General features: G+C 43.2%; 1 protein-coding gene across 1 annotated transcript in view; it reads left to right on the top strand.

Moving 5' to 3' along the window:
* Positions 1–21729, top strand: part of cntnap2a (contactin associated protein 2a) — a 332210-nt gene that overhangs the window by 210728 nt on the left and 99753 nt on the right. The window contains exons 11-15 of the mRNA XM_071919513.2: positions 9179–9341; positions 14376–14482; positions 16954–17073; positions 18089–18204; positions 19880–19964. Coding sequence (XP_071775614.1) covers positions 9179–9341; positions 14376–14482; positions 16954–17073; positions 18089–18204; positions 19880–19964 — 591 coding nt within the window. The remainder of the gene's footprint in view (positions 1–9178; positions 9342–14375; positions 14483–16953; positions 17074–18088; positions 18205–19879; positions 19965–21729) is intronic.

The following is a 21729-nucleotide window of genomic DNA, read 5'->3' as shown; positions in this document are numbered from 1 at the left end:
CTCGTGAAAAATATGAAAATGTAAAAAAAAAAAACAATAGCAGGTTAAGGTCCGATACATACTGTATCCCAGAGTTTTGGTCCAAGTCTGGTTCAGTCTTTCTGGCCCTCTTGTTCTTTTTTCGCAAATTCTACCGAATATATTTTATTGTGATTCATATCCAATTTTCGGTGGATGTTTTCACTTATTTTTCACTTACTTTATTTATTGTAGCTGTTTACGTGGCCTTTTATTCCGTAGGTAAGTTAAATGAGCCCAGGACCCATGAAACCTATAAAAAATGCATGTCCATTGATCCGGTTTTACTTGAGAGTACTTGTTTCACTCTCCTGAAAGGTTGACTTTTTGAAGGTACAAGGTTTTCATCAACAGCAGCTGACAAAGAATTCCTACAAAAAGTTATTATATAAATATATATTTTAGGGAATTTGATGGAGCCAAAAGTTATGCGATGAAACAGCCACAAGGACCACCGATTTGAACTGTAGCAGCAGAGGAGGTCTGGGCCCTGTGTGTATGTGTGTGTGTGTGTGTGTGTATGTGTGTGTGTGTGTGTGTACACGTGTGTGCTATTAGCAGGATAAATATGTCTGCAGATCATTTGTCTCACTAGAAATCCATATCCCAGTGGCCAGAGTTTAGGAAGTTGCTCACTTAGCAAGGGTCTAGACACAACATAGACCACAGACACACACACACACAGACGTGAACACACACACACACACACACACACACACACACGGCAGCCACACAATCTGTCTGAATTAGGAAGACGCCAGGTTAATGATGCCAGACACCGCTGTCCGTCTGTTGGAAGATGGTCCGTATCTAAGTGTGTGTGTGTGTGTGTGTGTGTGTGAGAGAGAGAGAGAGAGAGAGAGATGGGAGTGTGGCACCTGTATGGAATTACAGTAACTGAGAGAGATAGTGTGGACTCTTATAGCTCCATCAGGCCTCTCGTTCACTCTCTCCATCCATGCACCATCTCCTCTGTCCTCTATCAGAAACCATTTCCACGTCAAAAAATAAGGATCAGAGAACCCACACACACACATACATTATTTTGTTCTTATTGTGTAAAAACACCCTCAGGTCAAATTTGAACTTTTTCTTTTCTGATATGCTGACTGCGTCCCGCCACTCTGGAGCTCCTAAAAAACATTCAAAACCCGCTGTGTTATTTTAAAATGTGATATCAGTGAGGAAATAAGTCTTTTTCATCTATTTCATCAAGTTGAGTTTTTTTGGAAACTAGGATGTTTTCATTCAACAGGAAATCGAGTCCATTCACCAACCGCCGTCTCCCTGCCACCCCAACCCCCTCCTGTCGCATCAATATCTATTCCTCCTCCCGGCCTCTCTTTTCTCATTTCTCTTTCCTCTCCTCCTCTTTCTCACCCTCAAGTCTCCATTTTGATCCAATTGGTGATTTATTGATTTTGGTAAGCCGAGTTGTGAATCAATAGCGGCTGAGAGGAGAGGAGCTCAGTAATGTCTTTACCCCTTGAAGAGGGCAGGAGAGAGAGAGAGAGAGAGAGGGGAAGAAAGAGACAGAGGGGAAGACGGATAGAAGATGCGGGAAGGAACAAGTGAGCAATGTTGTGAGCGCAGCAGAGGGAGAGAGAAATGAAAACAGCGAATGAGCGGAGCAGTGTTTTTAAACAAGCAAATGTGAAAGATGGCGGGTGAATGAGCGAGAGCAAGACACGAGGGCGGAGGAGAGGAAGCTAGCTTTAACGGGAGGCTTTCCTCCGCTGTCAGCTAGCTTGACTCCTAATTCATCATCTCATATTTTTATCTCTTAACTGGGCCATGATGGAGATAGAGAGGGAAGGATGATAATGAGAATTACAGTCCCAGGGGCAACACCTGCACGTCAGCAGAAACAACACACACACACATTCACATGTCCATATTCACATACATACATGCACGCACACATGTACGCATTATACTCATGATACCATGCATGCATACATACAAACACATATACAAAATGACTATACATGCCACATGCTTAAATATCTACATCTACATAAAAATATTCCTTCAAATACACTCTCTGTTTTCTCTCACGCATCTATGCGCTTGCATAGATGCACAGGCTTACACACAGTTACAACCACACACACGAAAAAACCCCGGACACATGCATGTACACACACACATACACACACACACATACACATCTGCACTGTAGAGAAATAGCATGACTTTGTTCTTTCAGAGGGTTTCTTCCCTACCGGCAGAGATAGCATGTGGGCTGAACCGGCAGCAACTGTGACTGGGGTTTTCCTCGTTAATTTTACATGACATAATGAATGCTGAGGAGCAGAGAGCCTGGTGGTAAACACAAGTTTGCGGGCTGCAGGGGATACAAAACGGCTGATTATTACTATGGCGAGGAATACAAAACGATATTTAGGCCACAGCTTCGCAGGCGAGGCGAGACGTTTTTCAAAGAGCATGTATGGAACTATTTTAAGCGATTAATATGTTATCATACCTTTGATTAGAATTTCCTCACCGAGAAGCTGCTTCTGCTTTTCGCGGTTGTTTTTCGCTTCCAAATTTATTTTTAGTTTGTTCGCAGCTTTCTGACAATTGGGTTTGATTTTACTTGAATGGATAACAGATTCAGAATACTGATCAGTATGCCAATTTCATGACCTGATTTCTTTTGTTCTTCAGTGCCTTCCCTCCCCATTAGATAGGAACAGACGGCCTCAAGCCATCTAGATCTGTGTGTGTGTGTGTGTGTGTGTGTGTGTGTACTTGTCTGCACATTGAATGTGTGGGTGTTTCTGAACAGTCAAAACGCTCCCAAATTCATAAGCACACCCACTCACACACATGCACTCCGCCCACAAGTCAGACAGAATATCCAGAGCATTTATTCAAAACACTCCATCTCATCACATTGGGAAGCTAATTTCCATCCCACCATAGAGGTAACAGAATAATATACTGAGTGTACAAAAGATAGTTTAGCCTCTGGCTTGCCCTCAATTACTCTCTCTGATCACACAGCTTGATGAGTCAGAGGGGCCAAGCGCATTAAGCTGCCCTAAACCTCTCTAACAGTATTCCATCAGCAGTTTCTATTCCATAGGACTGAAAGCAAAAAACTCTTCATTATCACGGACAGTCAACTGTTCTTTGATGAAGAGACAGTGTAGGTCCATCCATCTCTCATCTCTCATCATCTAAATGTTTTAAGGCATCACTCTGCTCTGTTTCCATTGGCAACACTTGTTGATTGGTGACCACAGACTGGAACAGACTGCAGGATAAGGAAAGCAATACTGCTGCCAGCATATAATCGTAGTATAATTGCATTTTTATTTATAATATATTCATTTTGACAGTAGGAATATGTGTGTGTTGCATTGCGAGGTGAGTGTCAATGTAGAAACCGTGCTTAGATGTCAGAGGAAAGAGGGTTTGAATATTTGTCCATTTCTATATCACTGCATATTCTTCATTTTATTTCCCCACTGTGGCTTGGTGTTTGTTAAGCATTGCCAATTGCCACATTAAACCAAATCAAGACTAATTAGCATTATATTGAAGCCACACACATATGCAGGAACATACATTTGCACACACCTACACACACACCTACTCTCTCATACACACACACACACACACACACACACACAGTCAGAAGCACACACTAATTAGTGTTTTAGTAATACTTGGCAAACACATAATAGGCTTTGACAGAGAAAGGGACAGTGCACCTGGGTAATGGGTAATTTTTACCATTAAGGCACGCAAACAAACAAACACACACACACTTACAGACACATACATACACACACACACACAAAGGTTGTTGACGTGGAGCTATTATATGAGATAATTACCAGTCTGTGTTTAATCAAGCAGAAAGTGACTCACTGTGTGTGTGTGGGTGAAATGACAGACTGGACCTGAGGACAGTGAGCAGTGATCACAGCATTTAGAATGGATGGAATGGACTGGCATGTTCAGCACAACTGCCACCACTGGGACATCGTTACTTTTAGCGTTCTCCAGGCCAAATATACCAATTACGTCAATGGAAATGCTATATTTTGTTCAGACTTTTTTCCTTTTATTTTATTTTAGCTAATTGTTTTTTTTAGTACATATAGGTTTGTCAATTCAAATGAAACTTAAAATCATTATTGAAGAAAAGTGAAACTGCCACTGGGATGTTATTCCAAGATTATCAATAGTTCAGTGGCAGCCATTGAAACTGTACCAGCCAAACGACTATTGAACAATGCTGATTTAGATAGAAATGCCCTATCTTTTCTAATTCTGTAGCAGTAATGGTGACACACATCACTGCCTAAACCCAAGGTTATAGAGTTATAGACGATTCTACTTTAGATGCTAGCGGAAGGACGGGGCTTGGCTCTGTGCCTCCTTACCCTCAACACTGCTCCCTTCCTTTATTCTTCTCCTCATCTCTCTCCTCCTCGTCTCCTCTTCACTTTTCTTCTGCCCCCCTCCCCTCTTTCCTTCTCTTCAATTCTCTCAATTCATCCTCTCCTCTCTTCTCCTTTTCTTTCCCCATGTCTTCTCCCCTTTCCTCTCATCCCTCTTATCCTCTTTACCCCGGTCGAGCCTCCCCCCTTCGCCTCCTCTCCTCTCATCTCCACCCCTCTATCCTCCCGAGCGTCTGCTTTTAGAAGCAGTCTCCTGAACCCAAAGCCTATTTTACGGGGAGTAGTTTCTCACTCCTGACGATGCGCTTAGAGAAATTAGTAAGTGACTGACACGAGACAGCTGTAGATTGAATTTCTCAAGAGGCTAGACAGACACACACACATGCATGCCAACACACAGGTACACAAACATACGCACTTGCACACACACAAGGCCATAAAGTCTCGCTCTTTTCTGTGCGGCAACAGGGGACGAAAGGATATAGCACAGAGAGAATAGTCAATTATGGGAAGCTTCACCCTGAAGAAAGCTCTGCGCTGAAATGTTGGTGTTTGATGTGTGGCACAATTGAGAAAGGAGTGTGCAGCTTTCTCACTTATTAGTCTTTACAAGCTCCACTTCCTTACCAAATTTATAGCTGTGATTGTGCTGAGTTGTGCCACAAAGTGTAACACCTTTTCTTAGTTGGCTCATTCTTTTTTCGTCATTTTTGGAAAGGAGCATAAAATAATGATTTGCTGAGATATACTTTTCTGTCACATCGTTTTTTCTGTTACATCTTATGCATGGGCGCAATGAATTACTGTATTTGAATTCTGCACGTGCAGAAAAAATATCTAATGCAATACAGGTGGGACATTTGCCTCTGTAGAATCTCATGATAGCTTTCTTGTTTTTTTCATGGTGTAGCAGTCTTTGACAGTTTTTGACTTGGCTTCTCCAATACAAGTTACACTATGATGTGGCATCTTTTTATCTCTTAAAAGAAATTGCCATCATGCTACTTTTATTCAAATGGTCTCTTCTATAATCAAATGTATATATCATACTTTCATTACACCACTGCTCCAATGTGCCATTTTTCAATGAGCTAGATTTAAAAAAAAAATAAAAAAAAGACAAATATATCATTACAACGGTATTATAAAAACATGTGTGGATTCATACCATAATACTTTAATATATGGTATACCTCCCAGTCCTGCCTCTACACAGTCTGACCCATTCCTCTCCTTAAAGCTTGTGATGAATTAGACATGAGACTCTGAAGCCCACATTTATCAAAGAGCAGCCTGGGATCAGTGTAAATGTGTGTATTTGTGTGCGTGTTTGTGCGTGCGTGTGCATGTGTGTTTGTGTGCACATCTGGCATGTACAGTATGCATTGTCCTCGATGCATGTGCATGGATGTTTGAGCATGCATGTTCCTTTTGAACGTGCTCTATATATCCGAAGATGTGTATTCCAGTTTTGTGAAAAGATGTAACTGAATGAGTCTCGTAACAGTTTATGTAACATTTTGATCGAAAATGTCTTGTACTTGAATCAATCGTTGGACAATATCTCAGGGAGAGATGGCAGCAGTTAGTCAATAGGTGAGCACAATTCTTTCTTGGTAGCTGTATGCGTGTGCGTGTGTGTGTGTGTGTGACTGCTACAGGAAAGTGGCCCATCTGCTTTTGCCCTCTTTGCTCTCTGATTGATTTATCCACAACACACTGGAATCCTGAAGTCTATATATACTATACACAAGGTCACATTTATTAGTGTAAGAATGCACTGAATCATGGCTGAACACAGACTTTGGATTTACTGAGAATACATGACATTTTTTGTCTCTTCTGAAAAAAAAAGAGTTGCATCTTCAGAATATTCAGTCAATATGTCTATGCTCCTGTTACTTTTTGGCTGATTTCCAACCTACCTCCTCTAGCAGCAGATCCTATAGATGCCCCTGGATGTGGGAGGATATGGGAAGCGGTGTATTGAAGCCTGGGATCCAGCCACGCCAGTTTGATGGTGTTCGGGTGGCAGAGAGCTGGCACAGGTGCCGGTGTTCCAGTGCGTACTGAAGGGGAGCTCCTTAGGGCACAGCAGGGAGGCTGTGATACACTGCCAGCAGGACTGCAGGGGAATCATGCCTGCTCCTGTTCCAGATCCTGAGGGATTATGGGAGACGGAGTTTTTTGCTTTTACTGCAAATTAAAGCGACACAACGTAATTGCATTCGGTAAAGAGGAAAAGATGGTCACCCACCCTTAGCTTGGATTTAAGCTATGGGTGTGCGATCGCCTGAGGAGGCACAGGTGTATGATCACCTTTATGCTTTCGCCCAGTGTTTGTTTCTGTCGGACTTCACCTCATTAATTCTGGTGTGTATTTTCCTCTGTTTGACAGTACCGTTGCATTACAAGTTCCTGAAGCAATGATGGCAACATTTTTAGGTAGCATTGAAGGAAGTGATCGGGGCAAATAAAATATGCATAGCATGGAGGGCTGTAAGACACAAAAGAATAACGACAAATTAAATTTAATGACTATAACAGTAGGGATGTTTATTTAGCCAAGGAATGTTTACTGAACACACGCATTATTACTCAGTAACGCCCAGATATACAGTACATTCATAGCATATAACACACTGACACACTGAGCTGATTGATGGTTGATCGGGGATGAGGCTGGGAGGTTACGTAGGCGTTTGGTTTCTTATTCAGGACAGCTAGATTTAAAGTCACACTGAAATGAAAAATGACTTTGCTTTTTTAGCTCATTCTTAGCTCATCATACCATACACCTATTTGACAATGCATGCCAAAAAAAAGACAAAAACGTAATTTTATTGTATCAAAATCTCATTACTTTTACTTCTACTGGAAAATTATTACTGGAAAATAGAATCATATATTAGGAGGCGTACATACAAATTCCAACCAATAAAACCATCACACATTTTTAACAATCCCGCCCCTACACCATCAAATAAAATTGCCTCTCTCTCCCTAACTGATATCCCATTGGTTTACACTTTTGAATGATCCTTCCACACAATATTTCCTCTTTCAACAGCAAATACATCATATTAAGGAAGCAAGATGCTCTCAATATGTGGTTTCATTGTGACTGTAAAATTAATGTATTGCATATAGCATTGGATGTGAAGAGACAAATGGACAAATTTATTCAAACCTGATTGATGTTGAAATGCTAATCCGAAACGTATTTATCAAGTCAAACATGCCTAAGACTCTTTACAATCTAATATGCAGAAAAAATATATAATTGCATGTATTAAACATTTTCAAAATTATTAGTAAGCAGCAGGAAGTTCAGGCAGGTAATTTTGGAAATTTCAGTAACACTATCGGTGGTTTAGTAAGAATAAGAGAGCAACGGAACCCGCTGTCATCTTCCACAGCCTAGCAACATGCATGTATCTACCCATCCATCCATCGTTTCACGGCTTCTTCCATTCATTCTGCCAAACTGTCAGGAAGGCCGCGTTTCCCTTGCATTCATATGCTATCCACAGGACACAAAGAGCTGCCAGCCAGCTGTAGTCTGCTCTATTTCTCATCCTCTCTCTCTCTCTCTCCCTCCCTTCTCTCTCTGTCTCTCTCCCACTTTGGGGGATAGACAGCAGACAGGTGGAGGGGGAGAGGAGACAGATGGCAAGGATGACAGGAGAAACTTTTTTTTGGGGGGGGGAATGAAAATCACAAGAGGAGATGTGAGGCAGTGGATAAACACACACACACACACACACACACACACACAGCACGAACACACACAAGCACACGCATGCACACACATAATTTACTATTCTGCTGCTTTGTTTGCTGGAAAACAACAGAACTTTGCTGCGTGTCTTCCAGCCCACAAACTCCAGGTGTGTAGGTACGCACGCACACACACACACACACACACACCTACACACACACACACACACACACGCAGTGCATAATGCCCTCTATAATAAGCCTTTTTGTTGCCTTGGCCTTGAGGCTGATAGCCATGCCAGAGAGTGTGACAGCCTATAACATCCAGATGATGGAGATGTCATTGAGAGGCAGTGTTTTATGAGTGACCTGTGTGCTTATGGCACAGATTGAATCCTAAGCTCTCTTGTCTCCTAGACTGCATATAATGACACTTGCAGGTACGCACACATACACAGGCTTTTGTCCTACCCTTGTCCCTGTTGCAGTCAAGGCCCAGTGCCATCTCTGGACGGCCCATTGACTCTTGTATCTCATAAAGGTATATAGTACCGCCTATAAAGTCCTCTAGTCTATCGTGGCCTTAGCTCTTGTATTAAGGCTAATGGGCCTTGTGGATAAGCTCTAAAACAAGAGGACTGGTGAAGGTTCATGGCTGCGAAGTGACAATAACCAAGGACTAGCCCAGTATGTTGTTCCTCGTCAAGGATTATGTCGTTGTTGGGTTTGATGTCTGCTTTTGCAGAAGGTCTTCTTCTCTCTATGTGTTTTATATCATGGATCAAAGGAATCCATCTTTCCGTGTTTATTGCCTTCTACCCCCACTCTGTCATTCCTTAAGCCCTCCCACTCTCCGTTGCTCCAAGGGAGCCGCTCTACATCCCTTTCTTTCTGCTCCTTCTCTATTTCAGTTCATATCAATTCAATTCAGTTTCAGACATGACTTGCAATGATTTGTGATATGAAAAATTCTACTAAAGCTTAGTTACATGGTTTTGTTCTTTTCTTTTCTGGTTCAGGGTATTTCCTGCAGACGTTGTTCCCTCCATCCCAGCGTTCCTTCCAAGGCTGCATGCAAGCAATCCTATTGGACGATCAGCCCGCCGATTTGCATGCGGTGGAGAAAGGCATTGTGGGAGCTTTTGAGAATGTCAGCCTGGACATGTGTGCAATCATAGACAGGTGAGAGTAATAATGCTCACACACACACACACATACACACACACACTCATGCAGAAACGCAGATACACATACACACATATGTGGAACAATAAAACAATGAAAGTCATAAATCAAATTGTTTTTAAATTGGTAGTTTCATATAAACAAGGCTATTATGTGGAGTCTCTGAATTGTTATCCAAAGATTTATTACTGAGGGCCCTGGTTGTGTGCGTGGCTGCACAGTCATATGTTTGTGTGTGGGGTTTTTTGTTTGCACATGTCATACTGATAAATGGATATAATTGATGTGGTGGATTCACAGTGTAAAGGGGATGTGTGTAAACACTACATTACTTTCATTCAAGAGAGAAAGAAAATAAACGATGCCATCCTCAAAACCACTTCACGATCTCAATCACACATCGCACGTGAGCCACCAATCTCCCCTCTATTTCATTGTCAAATATAACAGTCAGGGCTTCTGCACAGCACGTCCCATTGTTGGCTGATTGGAAATATTCATTACAAGTTGTTGACATTTCAATTTATTTCCATATCATAGGCCAGACAAACACAGATTTGCCATAGATGGAATCATCCATCCCTTGAGCTTCATTTGAGAGCCTCTTTACGGCGAATCGGATGCCTGTATGCATAACGTTTAAGCAGCATGGGCTAGTTTAACCATCATGGATTAAGCGTAGTCCTAAATTAAACAAGACTTCAACGGTTTTCAGTCATGCCTTTGGCCCATGAATCAGATTGCAGTGGCCATTAGTCATGCCCCTGGATCTAACCTTTAAGGTGAAAGAGACTGGGAAGCTACAGTAATTAGGAGGAGGTTGACCTTGTTCTGATTGGAGCACCGTCTTCCTGAATTGAGCAATTTGTTTTCAGGTCAGGTTTGTCGATAACGCTTTCCTACATCAATATCTCTGCTCAGAGAAGTAGACACCAACTGCCACTGCTTGAATTAGATAGATCAATGTTGTCCTCTCTCCAAGAAAGGTCTAGCTTGCTGGGATACTAAAGTTAAGAACGAGGCGTAAACCAAAGTTTTCCAAAGTTTTTGAAGCCAGTCTATTGGTGCCAGTCTTCTGTTACCATTTGTTTGCATTCCCAATTTTCAGTGCTATGTGGAATGAAATAATTTCTTTCATTCCCCATTCACGTGCACCAACATTGGTGACAAATGCTAAAGGCCATGACAACACCAACTCCTTTGAACATCCTTAGATGCATGTTGATTGGTTGGTTGGCAATAGGATAGGCTTCATGAAGAGTGAATCAGCACTAAATCACGTTTTGAGCTGTAGACATGGTTATATGGCTTCTATATAGTAAATAGCATTAACCCTGTACTTAATTTTTCAAATTAAGTCCTGCATCCACTTCTAGGGGCAGAAACTTGTTGTTGCGCTGCTCTCTATGGGTGGAAACTTTCCACCACGTTGCACTTCTGGCCGCGCCTCAATCAGCGGTGTCAAGGCATGTATTTCGCCTTTGGCAGCCTCAAATGCTTTGCGATCAGAAAACCGCCCCCAACTAGAGATGGGTGATCCGTTATCACAGACACACACCCCTGTTCACTGTCACTCTCTGCCCCACTTTTTCCCATCTTTCAAAGTTGTGTACTAGACGGAGACTGGCTGAAAACAGTGTGTTTACACAGTCTTTAAATCCTGAAGCTTCCCTTTGATGCTGTCCTGATGCCACTAAGTTAGAGTTGGTGATCATAAATGTATGAACTGCTTTATTCTGATTAAAGAAGCAAAACGGTCACAGATGAGTGCAGATGTTATTCAGCTGCAGCCTTTTAAATTCTCAAGACGTTTTAGCGTCAGCATCATGTCGTAACCTGCCTCAAGAAATACCAATACCATATATACCAGTACACCAAACCAATACAAACCAGTGTAACCAGTCCAGAAACATGCTGATCTGTACCACAGTTTATCCCACCGTGCTGCATGTTATTTCACTGCATCTCAAAGTCCATTCAAGAAGACATGACAAATGGGCATTGTAGATAGTAAACTTTGCTAACAAAGTTTTTTTTTTTAATAATATATACAGCATGTTAGTTAACAACAACTACGATGTCATTCATGTTGTCCCAGTTAACAGGTCCCACCCTTGCTGCATGCAGTATTGCCCATCTCTATTACCTCAAAATGTTGTATCTGAACCCTGCAGTACTTGAGGTGGGCCCTGTACTGCCATGGAAGATGAATGGGTGCAGTGTTACCATCTAACTAATCTGAATGTCTTTGAAGGCAGTTCAATAGCCCTGTCTGACCTCCTTTTGATCAATGCCGTTCCACTGTGGGATTCTGTTTAGGCTGAGATGGTAGATGAAGCAAAAACACACGCACGCACACACACACACACACACACACTTGCTCTCTCACGCTGACACACTGAGTAAAATACACCCAGGACCCAAGCGGGAATGCAAATTCATATATTACACACTGACACTATCACACTGCATGGGAACACACAAACTTAAACACCAAAAACACACACAATGACACATAAAAGCATACACACACACACACACTCCATTTCAGAGATTGCTGTATATGTGTTCACCATTCTCTTGGTAGAATTACCTCTATTCTCAAACAAAGCCCGGAGTACAGAGTCGGTGCACTTCAGTGCACACAGCTTGCTGAACAAATGCCTTTGTGCTCGTCAATCGCAGCCCATTGTGAAAGCACAATGTCATTTTATCTACCCTTGTTAGCCTGCTGAAGGTACAAAAGATTGTGAAACACTTGACACACAGGCATATGTGAAATGCTTTTCTCAATCAGTTCAATTACAGTGCATGCAATTACATGCTCAAAAAGTCAACGTTTTATATGGTCTGCTCACTTTTATATTATACCGTTTTCATCGGAACCTTCTCCTAAACCAGACATTATTTTGTTCAAGTAAAACGCTGTCACACCCACTGGAACTTTTACATTTACAGTTTCCAGGTGTTTACAGGTGCAACTTTATACACAGCATGACAGATCTTGCTTCTAAAAGCCATTTTTAGCATGGCAGCCAGGCACATGTGCACTAGCGCTATCCAAAGCATCTTCTACTGCATTAGTCAACACAGTCAGAGCCAAGATATCCTCAGTTAGGTGGTGAATTATTTTACAAGTGTCATTTTTTTTTCTACACAAAGCTACAGCACCTACATCTCTCCCTCGCTGCATACACACACATTACTGCTTGCTCGCGTACACACACACACTTACACATACCCCCCTCCACTCGCTCTCTCCCCAAAAAAATATTTCTGTTCTCCTGCTCACAGTTTTTTTTCCTGCCATAGCATATATTTTCTCAGTTTTGGAGCCGGCTTGTTTTGACAGCTACAGCATCTGAGCGTCTGCGCAACATCACCGTGAGAGGGTTAATGTGTTACAGAGAGCGTCGGCACACAACTCGCAAAGCACACACACACACACACACACACACACACACACAGAAAACCACGTACACATTAAGTACACACAAACATGCACTTATGAGTATTAATGTACACAAACATGAAAATATGCACACACCCACACTCAGACAAACTCTCTCTCTCCTTGTACAACACGAACAAGCCTGCAGATGCATGTCAGCTTTGTAGTTAAGTCTGACAACAGTGATCATCTTGTCTCCGCCCAGAGAGGGAACGTTTCTACACTGCCTAAGTGCCTTCACCCCCAAAGGACTAAAGAACACGGCGTTTTTAAGGACCCCCACGGCTCTAATGAGTCAATGTTGTTGTTGTTTTTTCTCCAGCTGGCTTTCCTTTTAGCAGCGCTGTGATTCATTCAAACGAGCAGCCTCAGATATTTGTGATCACATAGCTTATGTTTGTATATGTGTACCTTACATTGTGTGTGTGTGTGTGTGTGTAAAACCCAGCTCCAGCAGTTGAATGCTTTGGGATCCATCCCCACCAGGCCTGCAGGCAAATCGTACCTCACATCCTTGATGTATTCAGGATTTGAGATGGTATTCATATTTCAACAAGAAAAAACAGTGATGTGCAAACTGCTCCGGTTCTACTTAAGTAGGCAAGCCGCTAGCTGTTCGCCAATATCACACGTTAAATAGCTAAAGGCGCCAAACTGGGGGACTGTCTGATTGCTGTATGCCCGCTATCGAAATATTTACACTTACTGTAGGGTGGGATGATTATTACATGGCTGAGATACTGCTGTTGTCAGGTGAAAGCTTTATGCCTCGAGTTCTCTTTTTTGTTTTTTGCATCTGAATTGAAATTTTCATGGGCCTTTGTGTGCTAATGTTGAATGAGTGAATTAGGGGCACTTACTTTATTCCTGAAGTACACTGATTAGGTGAATCCAGGTAAAAGCCATTATCCTTTATTGAATCAGTTCCAATCACAAAGGAGGAGATGGAGATAAAGGGAAGCAGACGAGTTAGAGAAGGATTTTGAAGCTTTGAGACAACTGAGATGTGGATTGTGCAAAAGCTGCTGCAACTCAGCTGCTGATGGTCAGCCCATGTCACTAGTCCAGTGTGAGAGGGGTATTGGTGACCTTTCACTATTGTCTCCCATATTCAGAACGTCACGCAGATGTTCACTTTGGCAGACAGGTGGGACGCTTATTCCCTATGCGACCTGACTGCTTCTAAATCAATACGACATTTCAGTACGTAGCCTAGAATTCCTACAGCTATCTGTGATGTGAGAATCTGTTGCTCAATCTCACTCTCCATCTGGGCTTGTGCTCCATTTTCCGGACTCCTAGAATCACACGCCTTGAATCACATTCCCTGGGTACTTTGCTTCATGTCGGGTGAATTTTTTTGTCTCCACACAGTGTGAAGTGCTACTCCTGACATATCCCTGTTGCATAGCCATGCAGTGGGGTGAGCAGCAGGGGGGTAGAATTATATCATTAGCTGCAGGCATAGAAAGAACTTCAAATGTTCCTGTTTCTAAAGGCAATACATGCCTTGAGAAGGTTTAAAATGATTCTCTTTTCTCTCTCCCTGCCTCTGTGTGTCGCTTCCTCCCTCCCTGCAGGTGTATGCCTAATCATTGTGAACATGGGGGCCGGTGTAAACAGACGTGGGACAGTTTCAGCTGTACCTGTGATGGGACAGGCTACACAGGAGCCACCTGCCACACTTGTAAGTATGTGTGTGTGTGTGTGTGTGTGTGTGTGTGTCCATGCGTTTTTTGCGGTGTATCAGTAACAGCGCTGTATTCTGCTCCTTGTGTGTTTGTTTGACTCGGTCCGCCTCTATTCCCCTTTGAGTGATTAAGCTGTTTCTCCTTCCAAAGCCACAATGCTCAGCGGAGGGACAGATGAACTTTGAAGTGTTCAGAGGCCGGGCTTCCTGACAGTGTTGTGTGTTTTGTTCTGGTCTGAGGAGAGGCAACCAGACAAAAAGCACCAGCACACAAAGCGAGGAGAGTCAGAGAGAGAGGGAGAGAGAGAGAGAGAGAGAGAGAGAGAGACAGAGAGAGAGATATTAAAAATTGAGAATGCCATCCCTCCTTCCTCCCTCACATGCCACAAATATTGTTCTCTTTAGAAAACACACACAAACTGAGAGAGGCCATAGTGTTCATGGTCATCCTAATAAATCAGACTGAACTGACCTGAATTTAGAGAAAGTGAGAAGGAAGGAGGGAGGGAGGGAGGGAGGGAGAGAGAGAGAGAGAGAGAGAGAGCACCACAGAGGGATTGAGGAGTATGAGTAGCAACAGAAAGGAAACAAAGCCCAAACAGAAAAACAGAGAAAGATGATAAGAAAAGCAAGAGGATGGGGAGAGACTGTGTGACCACACAGAGAGAGAACACAGGACATGGAGAGAGAGAGAGAGAGAGAGAGAAAGGAAAGGCGGTCCAAGGGGAGCTCTTCAGAAATTCCCAAATCTTACAGTTCTCCTTTCCATGCTGCCGCCAGCATTTCCTTTATTCTTTTTGTTCCTCTCTGACTCTGCCTGTGTGTTTTAGAGTGTGTGTGTGTGTGTGTGTGTGTGTGCATTTGTATATCCGTGCATGCACATATCTATCTGTCTCTCTCTCTCTCAATGTGTCTGATGAAGGACTAATTCTCCCACCAGAGATAATTGAAGGTGCAGCGGAGGTTAGAGAGGCAGGCTTGTGACTGGAAGGTCGCTGGATCAAACCCCCAGACTAGCAGTACTGTGCCCTTAAACAAGGCAGTTAACCCCAAGACTGTGGTTGTACTGGTGTGAACGTGAAGCAGGGTTCAGTGCTTTCCCAGGATAAATGAAGGATAAAACACAGTTAAAAAAATGACACCTTCCCTTAGAAAGTTAAATTTAGTTTCAGGTCCATGTCTGTCATAATTTTGGTTGTAGTTGTCGTGTAGTAAAGCTGTTTTCCACTGTTCATCAGTTTTATTTGGATATTTTATCATGATAAAGCACTTATTCTAAATATTGTCCCTGTCCTCGTTTGTGTTTTGGAAGTAAATCTGGCCAAATTATGATGATCTTTTAATATCATATTTTCTCTAGCAGTGCTGGCCTTTTAACCTTTCTGTAATAGCGCACCACTGTTGAATAAATTTTAGAGAAAACACTGGTGAAGCCACTTCATTTGTGTCACAGCCTTTGACCCGTGGCGTTTGAACCAGAAATACTGCTCTAACAATTATCTTGAATTCTGTGCGCATCATTCTGAGATAGTTCAGGAGTGTCAGTTCCAACAAATGCCCCTTTCCATGAAGTAGATGGCCGCTCAGAAAGCAAGTGCATCACTAAAAAAATCCCCAAAGGAGCAGAGGGATATGACAGGGAAAAAGACATATAATACTAAAATGAGGAGAGAGAAAAAGAAAAACTGATACAGAGTAATGATGAACTGAAGCCAGACAGACTAAGAGGGAGAGAAAAAGAGGGAGAGAGCGATGTTTTTCTGAAACCAGTGTTAAGCCGGTGAACATTCTCGCCTCAATCAAGGAAGTTTCACTCAAACTCTCTCTCTCTCAAATCTCTTCCAAGCGTAATTCATTTCCCCTCCCCTCTCTTTCTGCGCCTGTGTGTGGATCAACACAAACACAACATCAATATGTTGTCAGTTAGATTGCCGGAGTGTGTGGGCCAAGACACCACTTCTTGACAGGCATTGAATTGAGACTGACAACCACATCCAACGTGCCGGCTGGTGGGAGAGGAAACGTAAATAAAGAAATAAATAAGACGACTTCGAACAGCGATGATGCTATTTCAGATCCGCCCGGCATTCTGAAATGTAATTAATCTTTGGTCCTTCAAAGGACATGTTCAAAATGGGAATATGGAATATAAGCGCAGACACAGATGCACACACACACAACACACACACACACACACACACACACACACACACACACACACACACACACACACACACATGTCCTTCAAACTTAGAACTTAAAGAGCTAAGTCTGTGTATTTGTTTTTCTAAAAGAGAATAAGAGACATTGGCACACATAAATTACTTGGGTTCCTCTTACTTCTTTGCCTCCTTCCTTCTCTCTCTCTGTCACCTTGTTCTCTTTCTACACCCCCCCCCCCCCCCCCCCCACACACACACACACACACACACACACACCCCTCCTCACCCCCTCACCCCCCTCTCCAGCTATCTATGAGCCATCATGCGAGGCCTATAAGCACTTGGGCAGATCCTCTGACACCTACTGGATTGACCCTGACGGCAGCGGACCCCTCGGCCCCTTCAAAGTCAACTGCAACATGACAGGTATGTGTGGGAGTGTGTGTACCCATAATTCCATCTGTGTGTGCGTGTGTGTGTGTGTGTGTGTGTGTGTGTGTGTGTGACTCCGTCTAGCCCCAGTGATCTGTGAGGGAAGAAAACTCTCCAGCTCTCCTCCTTCTTAACCTCAGACACTGGCTGCGCTTAACCTGCTATACCTGGGGTTTCCATGGCAACGCAGCCACGGCTACTGACATTTAACTCGGAACATACACACAACACAGACACACACGCACACACATACAAATACAGACACACACACACACACACCACAAACACATATACATTACAGACGTGCGGGTGCTCCACTGGTCTGAGAGCCACTTCTGTCACGTGCACACACCAACACATCCTCCCACACACACACACTCACACACACACACACACACACACACACACACACACACACACACAGAGCGGAATGAGTGAATAGTCTGGGACAGCAGACAGAGCAGGCAGAGCAAAGGCGAGACTTTTAATGAAATGTCACTGCACTCTGTTGGCTAGCCCCTTAGTCACGCTGAACACACACACACACACCTCAAAAATGTTAGAGTTTTTCTCTCTCACACACATACGCACACGCATCAGAGATCTGAAACACACACACACACACATATTCCCTGATTGACAGTGTGAATGAGCGGGGCAATGACTGAGTGACTGGCTCGTGCTTTAACACCATAGAAGGTGTCTGTTAAACCCTAGAGTCTCATAGCTGTAACCTAGATTACACAGGAGGAACTTCACTGCCATGACAGCTAGTCGGTGTGTGTGTGTGTGTGTGTGTGTGTGTGGGTGAATGTATGTGTAAGTGTAGGACTTTTTTACAATTTACCATGTAACTGAACATCACATCTTGTCTCTAACTGCCTTGAGTTATGCAGTTGAAGATGCTTTGAATAATTCTAGTTCTCATGTACTTGGTTGCTATGCTAAGAATGGCTTTTAGAAACAAGAGCTTGTGTGTGTGTGTGTGTGTGTGTGTGTGTGTGTGTAGAGGACAAGGTGTGGACCACAGTGATGAACAACCTGCCAGCCCAGACTACAGTGACTGGCTCCAGCAGAGAGAGACGCACCGTCCTACAGGTCAACTACAGCGCCTCTATGGACCAGGTAACACACACACACACACACACACATTCATTATACATACCAAGTCAGCTTAATGATGCAGCATCACATTTGCATATTATATTTTAGGCATCTAGCTGAAACTCATCCAGGCCAACTTCTAATGAGTGCAACAATAACAAGAACAAACATGGAACTAACAACGTCAAGGTTAGGGTTTGTTTCCCACTGGGGGCCCGTTGCTGAAAGTATACACACTCACACTGCTATGAGGAGCTTTGCATAAAAGCATCCACCACATGGCACAAATATACATCTGTAAACATACATACAAATATACACACAAATTGCTGCTAAAAGAAGAAGTGGAGAACAGGGACAACTTGTATCAGAGGGCATATTTCTGCCCCCTGGTCTGTTTTTTAGCAATCTCGGAACCCATCGTCTATCGGTCTGACGACGATTAGACTCTGGGGGCGACGGCCAATATTTCGGGGTTTCCGGTGTAGCCAGCGGACATCCGGGCCAAGACTTCCTCTTCCGTGCGCCGGTCATTGTTTACAGTCCGATTAGCAACTTGAGACGCGAGAATGGAGTTGGAGTCGAACGTTTCTCCACACAATACACAAACATCGATACTTTTTGTAGGTTTTTTAGGTCCAGACGACATTTCGGCTAATCTCTATAAACAGATATCTGCATATGAGACGTCGTCGCTCAGCTCCAACTCCATTCTCGTGTCTCAAGTTGCTAATCGGACTGTAAACAATGACCGGCGCACGGAAGAGGAAGTCTTGGCCCGGATGTCCGCTGGCTACACCGGAAACCCCGAAATATTGGCCCGTGCCCCCAGAGTCTAATCGTCGTCAGACCGATAGACGATGGGTTCCGAGATTGTTTTTTTAGGGACATTTTGATCTTTTTTAGGGGTGATTTTATTGAACTGTGGAGTAATATATTTGCATTGGCTGGTAAGAGCTCAATTTGTATCTGCTTCTTTCCCACTGCTGGAAACTGACGACGAGCCTTACGGAAGAGGATGGTGCCGTTTTCTCCTCTCTCAATTTCCAACCAGTCCAAACATTTTTAATTCACTTGACAACAACCAGAGGTGTCAATTTATCCATCAAGTTTTGATAAACTGCCACCAACAGATTGTCCTATTCTCTTTCTTCTTACGAACCTGGTGCTTTTAAGCGACGTGCTGTCTGTGGAACGCGACAATATTTTTCTTCCTGCTCTGACCACAACACCCTTCTATACTACCTGCTTTTTTTCAAATGAACAACGACAACGTTGTGTAACGTAATGAGTGCTGCGCCTTACGTCACTTACCTGTTGTCCAGTGTGGTTCTGGTTCACATGACTCTGACAAACCGAATCCACGCTCAAAATACCTGAATCCGAGTGCGGTTGTAGAATGCGGTTGTCACTCTCCTTCAAAAGTGAACTGTGTGTGATGTTAACAGGATTAAGCACATACATTCCATAAGAAGACATGAACTAAGCGGCATATCCTCCCGTAATTATGCTCTCCAATTTGTATGAATCGCTCGATCCATTTTCAGCTCCTCTAAATCAAGGGAGGCAAAATTAACGCAGCATTACAGTACACTTTGTTCCATTTTGCAGCTCAATAGGTTGTTCTCACACGAAATTGACCTGTCTGGCTGAGTAAGATTAAATGAAAATATATATCCGTGTTTGTGTTTCCCAGGTGACAGCCATCACCACCAGTGCAGAACACTGTCAGCAGCATATCTCCTACAGCTGCCGCATGTCCAGACTGCTCAACACTCCAGGTAAAGGCTGAGCACAGTATCTCTTGTCCGCTACTGACATGGAGATTAAACTCTGGTTTTTTTTTGGCTGCTGTTTCAAAATGGTTTATAACACAGAGCTCAACAAAGTGATAGAATGTTATATATTCATAATTTGATGTGAAATTCAGTATCGACGACAAAAAAAGACTCTCTCTCTCACAAGACTGTCTCAATACTCAGGCTTGCCTGTGTAGGTCTCGCAATATATATGATATGCAACTATGCTAAAAAGTATCACACTACCTCTCTCTCTCTCTCTGTCTCTCTCTCTCATCACACTCTGCTACTTACTTTGTTGAAATAGAGAGTGAGTTTTGGCCCGGTTGGTTTCATTTTGGAATAGATTAATTTGGATTACACTGAGTATGGTTGAGTTGTGTTTGGTTCAGTTAGGTTTGTTTTGGATTAGATGAATGTGATTGTGATCTGCTTTAGTGTAGTTTAAAGACGGTTTTGAATTGTTTCCATGCAGTAAATAGAGACAGAGGTGGGTGTGCAGTGTGACAGAAGAGAGACAAAGGGAACAGCACTCGAGTCTCTTTTGTTCTGTCTTTGTCAAAGCTTGGTATTTAGACTGTCGCGTCCAAGGGAGACATCTGTGTGTGTGTGTGTGTGTGTGTGTCTTGATATTTTCCATGGTCATGTGAGTTTTTCTCTATGAGAATAACCACCTTCTGTCATTTTCCTCTGCTCCCTCCGGCCAACACACACCACACCACAAAACACACACACACACACACACACACAGACCCACCGTAGGGAATAGCTTCATAAAGATGAGAAACTCTTCGCAATTAGAGAGGGAGTGAGAAAAGCAGAGAGAGTGTGGGAGGGATAGAGGAAGGAGGGTATGTTAGTTGTGTGTGTGTGCGTGTGTGTGTGCGTGTGTGTGTGTGTGTGTTCCCGTCCATGGTGCTTGATTGATTGAGTGGGCATATTGCAATAGCTGGTTAGTAATAGTTGGGTATTAGTGCAGCAGACCAAAACTTTGCAATTAACCTCCACTGCACTAAAAGATGGCACCCGTACACCTACAAACAGTGTGTACATACACACACACACACACACACACACACACTCTCACACACACTCCTCCAGACACACACACACACACACACACATACACACATATACACACACACACACACCCACAGTCAGTCCTTCATTAACCAGTTTACTCCTAATGCACTACTGTACCTTGGAAGTTGGGGAAATCCAATTACCAATCGAGGATGACTGAGAAAGGGCCAGGGAAAAATCATTTACCCAAAAATATGCTTCATAAATTAGCTGTCAGCTTTCATCAAATTATACTGTCAACCACATTTACAGTGTGAACCTCACACGCGCGCACACACACGCCCACGGCTACACACACAGACACACACTCGCTGCTATCCACTCCTCTCATTCAGATCTCATCTATTACACTGGGGCTGGCATTTTGGAGCTAAACGAACCGTTAAATGGGAATTGTATTCTGCCTGCAATGACTCCCCTAATTTGGAACTTGGACAGTAATTTTCCTAATTGTTTGACCCTCTCTTTACCTCTTTCGCATATTCCCTCCCTTTATCGCTCTTTCTCACCTCTCTCTATCCATCCTCTCTCTCTCACACACACACACATATAGACGTACTGTACATGCGCACACGCCCACACACATCAGCGCGCACACACTGTACTTCTCTCTGTCCGCCATCCTCTCACTCACACGATGGGAGAAGAAATAATGACCCAACTA

Source organism: Centroberyx gerrardi, chromosome 22 (genome assembly GCF_048128805.1).
Source record: "Centroberyx gerrardi isolate f3 chromosome 22, fCenGer3.hap1.cur.20231027, whole genome shotgun sequence".
NCBI classification, from domain to species: Eukaryota; Metazoa; Chordata; class Actinopteri; order Beryciformes; family Berycidae; genus Centroberyx; species Centroberyx gerrardi.
Note: the sequence above shows the minus strand (reverse complement) of the source record. Positions and strands in the feature narration are given on the sequence as shown.